Raw genomic sequence first — 4,382 nt, 5'->3', positions numbered from 1 at the left:
CCAAAGGCATGGGGTCCAGGTCACGAGTCTCCATCTCAGCAGCTGGACCTCCAGGTGAAGGGTTCCTGCAACGTGGTACTCAAAGAAGGTGCTAAAAGTACTTGCTCTACAGTGTGATAATGTGAGTGGCAGCAGCACAGCCGGGTAAGGAGAAGGTTCCACAGCATGCCCGTCTGCCTTTCTGTCCTTGCTTTATTTTCTGGTAGCACTGCAGTGTTCTTCCCTGTTTCTCCACCTGTCCCTGGTGCTCTTGCTCTCTGGGGTTGGGGTGGGAGTGTGGGTCAGTTTTTGTTCTGACACCGACTCAGGGGGCTTTGCCCTAGAGCTGTGTTCATGGAAACTAGTTGCCCAAGCTGCATTTTAAACTGTGGTGAACTGTTTTTCTCACTTGGTAGAAAGAGAGAATGAGCTGAAACATCCCTCCATCAGGGAGGGGCTTTTCCATGATAAACAACATGATATTTTCCCCAGAGAAATCTCCCCTAACTTGTTACTGCCTTTTCCTCCTTGCACAGGTCCTCATGCCCACAGGCAGCCAATGTCCAACAGCAGCTCCATCACCCAGTTCCTCCTCCTGCCGTTCACAGACACACGGGAGCTGCGGCTCTTGCACTTCTGGCTCTTCCTGGGCGTCTACCTGGCTGCCCTCCTGGGCAACGGCCTCATCATCACCACCATAGCCTGGGACCAGCACCTCCACACCCCCATGTACTTCTTCCTGCTCAACCTCGCCCTCCTTGACCTGGGCTCCATCTCCACCATTGTCCCCAAGTCCATGGCCAATTCCCTCTGGGACACCAGGGCCATTTCCTATTCAGGTTGTGCTGTGCAGGTCTTTCTGTTTTTGTTCTTCATTTCAGCAGAGTTTTATCTCCTCACCGTCATGTCCTACGACCGCTACGTTGCCATCTGCAAACCCCTGCACTACGGGACCCTCCTGGGCAGCAGAGCTTGTGTCCACATGGCAGCAGCTGCCTGGGCCACTGGGTTTCTCACTGCTCTGCTGCACACGGCCAATACATTTTCACTGCCCCTGTGCAAGGGCAATGCCCTGGACCAGTTCTTCTGTGAAATCCCCCAGATCCTCAAGCTCTCCTGCTCACACTCCTACCTCAGGGAACTTGGGCTTCTTGTGGTCAGTGCCTGTTTAGCTTTTACGTGTTTTGTGTTCATTGTGGTGTCCTATGTGCAGATCTTCAGGGCCGTGCTGAGGATCCCCTCTGAGCAGGGACGGCACAAAGCCTTTTCCACCTGCCTCCCTCACCTGGCCGTGGTCTCCCTGTTCATCAGCACTGCCATGTTTGCCAACCTGAAACCCCCCTCCATCTCCTCCCCAACCGTGGACCTGGTGGTGTCAGTTCTGTACTCAGTGGTGCCTCCAGCAGTGAACCCCCTCATCTACAGCATGAGGAACCAGGAGCTCAAGGATGCCCTGAGGACACTAATGTCTGGATTCTTGTCAAAGACATTAGAATTCCCATATTCTGCATATCACTCATGACATGACTCATGACAGGTCCAACCTGTCTTTTTGTATTTTGTATTTGGGGATGATTGGAGTTGGGGGAAGGCTCATTTGGATTTGATTTTTTAACTATAATAATATTGCCCACAAAGAAATGTTCGTCCCGCTTTTAATTGTCTGTACACCTTTATACTTCAAGTCAAAGACCTTGTAAATGAGAAGTCGTGCTCTCTGTGGATCTAAACAAAATAAACAACCCTGCAGTGAACTATTTGTCTGAGATCTTTCCTCTGCAACCTTTGTGAAGCTCAGCACAAGGTGTGTGTGCAAAGATGGAGGAAACAGCCCCAAGATAGCAGGTCTACCAGGCAGCACCAGCCTCGTTCTTTACAGAGTCATTCCCTTTCCACTCCCACACTCTCCTTCTCATCCCTTGTGTTGGTGCAAGGCCTGAGTGCTCTGGCAGCTTGGTCACCATCCTGCTGTGTGTCAGTGCTGTGACCAGGACAGGCAATGGGCACTGCTCTGACAGTGCTGGCCTCAGAACAGCATCTCCATCAGCAAGGGCATCTCCTTAGCACACTGCCTGAAGGGTTAGATCTTCTTCCAGAGTTGTTTTAAAGAACATGCCTAAGGAACAGACTCACAAGATGCTCATTGTTTTGCTTGTTTCTCTGTCGGCTCAGTGTGATGAGATCATGTTCCCACTGTGGCTTTCGAGGGACTTTGGGCTGTTTGTTCAGGTGTTGCTTGTTGGTGGCCAGCACCCACACAGATGGTGAATAAGTCAGAGTCCCTCTGAGCAGCCTCCATGGCCACCCAAGAGCTTGTGTGGGAGGCGGTCAGTGGCAGTGACCACCATCAGCTGGGGCTGCCTCCCAGCCTGACCAGTATGGCCCTGCAGAGTCACCACAGCCCACTTGACCTACAGAGCAAAACCCCCAGCTCGGGGCTGTGGGCGGCGTGGGGACAGGGTGCAGGAATGGCAGCCAGGCCAGTGCAGGCCAGTGCTGCCTGAAGAGCCCCGGGGCCAGGACTTGGTGCTGTCCTGGGGAGCGGGGCTGGCACAGGGAGCTGAAGGATTCCTGGTATTGGGACATCCTGAGTGTCGCAGCCAGAGAGACACTGTCACTGACCCCCGTTTCCTCCATTTCGTTCTACAGGGCCTGCCCAGATGGAGCTTCTCTGCTGGGCTGGGCTGGAAAGTGCCCCAGAGAGGGAAACACCAGTGAAAAGCTGAAGTGTGTGAGCATGCAGGGTGGGGGCACCAAACTGGGAGGAAGGGCTGACACACCAGAACGCTGTGGTGGCATCCAGCGAGACCTGGACAGGTTGGAGGACTGAACAGAGGAGAACCCGAGGAAGTTCTACAAAGGCAAGTGCAGGGTCCTTCCCCTGGGGAGGAATAACCCCAGGCACCACTACAGGTTAGGGGCAGAGCTGCTGGAAAGCAACTCTGCGGAGAAGGACTTGGGAGTTCTGGTTGATAACAGGTTGACCATGAGTCAACAATGTGCCCTTGTGGCCAAGAAGGCCAGTGGTACCTGGGTGCATTGCAAAGAATGTGACCAGCACGTCAAGGGAGGTGAAGCCTCCCCCTCTGCTCTGCCCTGGTGAGGCCGCATTTGTAGTTACTGGGTCCAGTTCTGGGCTCCCCAGTTTAAGAAGGACAAGGAATTACTGGAGAAAGTCCAGTAATGGGCTACAAAGATGACGAGGGGTCTGGAGCATCTTTCTGATGAGGAGAGCCTGAGAGAGGAGGTTTGTTCAGCTGGAGAGGAGAAGTTGAGAGGGGATCTTATCAATGTTTATAAATATCTCGAGGGTGGGTGCCAAGAGGAAGGACCAGACTCCTTTCACTGGTGCCCAATGATAGGATGAGGGGCAACAGGCACAGGCTGAAGAACAGGAGGTTCCATCTGTACAATGAGGATAAATTTCTTTACTTGGAGGGTGACAGAGCCCTGAAACAGGCTGCCCAGAGCAGGTGTGGAGTCTCCTTCTCTGGAGACATTCAAACCCACCTGGACATGATCCTGTGCGATCTGCTCTGGGTGAACCTGCTTTAGCAGGTGAGTTGGACTGGATGATCTTCAGAGGTCTCTTCAACCCAAACAAGCCTGTGATTCTGTGGGGCACACAGCAGTGGTCTCGCATGGCCAGGCCTGCTGGGAGAGACATGAAAGACCAGGAGAGCAGGGTCAGGCCTGTGCCCATGTTCCTGGACACGCTGTGGCAGCTGTCCCAAGGCATTCGTCACAGATCAGCCCATTGCAACCATCATTTTGATTATTGTCCTCTCACCACACCTGAGAGAGGTTGTTTGTCCCTCCGTGGAAGGACTCTGAATGACTAGGTCAGAAGCCTGAGTGTGCACAGAGGGCAGATGGGAGCATGCACACTGTTTGTGGGGGGAAATGAGTCCAAATGAGCACAAATGCCTCAGCTATCACTGTGGGGACATGGAGGCCTGTGGGATGGTGTATCAGGGTCACTTCATGTTGAGAGTAACTTCCCCAAGAAACCACCTGAATGCAGCACTGGGATGTGCTTCCTTGAACCGAGGTCAGTGTGACCTCCCTGGAGACCTGCATCAGCTCCAGCACCCAGACCCAGCTGCTGCCCGGATTTCTGAATGATGACGGCACCATCTCTGCTTGCAGCACTGTCACTACTATTTCCTGCAGCTCTTGCCTGTACTGAGTGCTGAGGCGTTGTGTTGTTGGTTTCTTTGTTTTCTGGTGGCCACATCCTGCAACCAGTGTTGTCCCTAAGCCACCCGCTTCATTTTGCAAGAGTCACAGGCTGGACAGTCTGTCTCCAGAAGGCAGCTGCACCTTGGCCATGGGGATTTCTGTCCCCTACAGTCATCACTTCATTCTTTCCATAGATATAGTTTTGTGTTTGTATTTTAGAG

The 4,382-nt window shown here is 53.1% G+C and overlaps 1 protein-coding gene across 1 annotated transcript; it reads left to right on the top strand.

Moving 5' to 3' along the window:
- The first annotated feature begins 200 nt into the window (after nt 1-200).
- Nucleotides 201-1,865, top strand: LOC135576338 (olfactory receptor 14A16-like). Its single transcript, XM_065040737.1, has one exon. The coding sequence runs from the start codon at nt 539-541 to the stop codon at nt 1,499-1,501; it is 963 nt and encodes a 320-aa protein (XP_064896809.1). The 5' UTR covers nt 201-538; the 3' UTR covers nt 1,502-1,865.
- Nucleotides 1,866-4,382: the final 2,517 nt, after the last annotated feature.

This window comes from Columba livia, chromosome 25, assembly GCF_036013475.1.
Source record: "Columba livia isolate bColLiv1 breed racing homer chromosome 25, bColLiv1.pat.W.v2, whole genome shotgun sequence".
In the NCBI taxonomy this organism is placed as follows: domain Eukaryota; kingdom Metazoa; phylum Chordata; class Aves; order Columbiformes; family Columbidae; genus Columba; species Columba livia.
The sequence above is the reverse complement of the archived record's forward strand: the minus strand, read 5'-3'. Positions and strand labels throughout refer to the sequence as shown.

Coding starts and splice junctions, on each gene's coding strand:
- LOC135576338 (XM_065040737.1), top strand. CDS start 539: ATGTCCAACAGCAGCTCCATCACCCAGTTCCTCCTCCTGCCGTTCACA.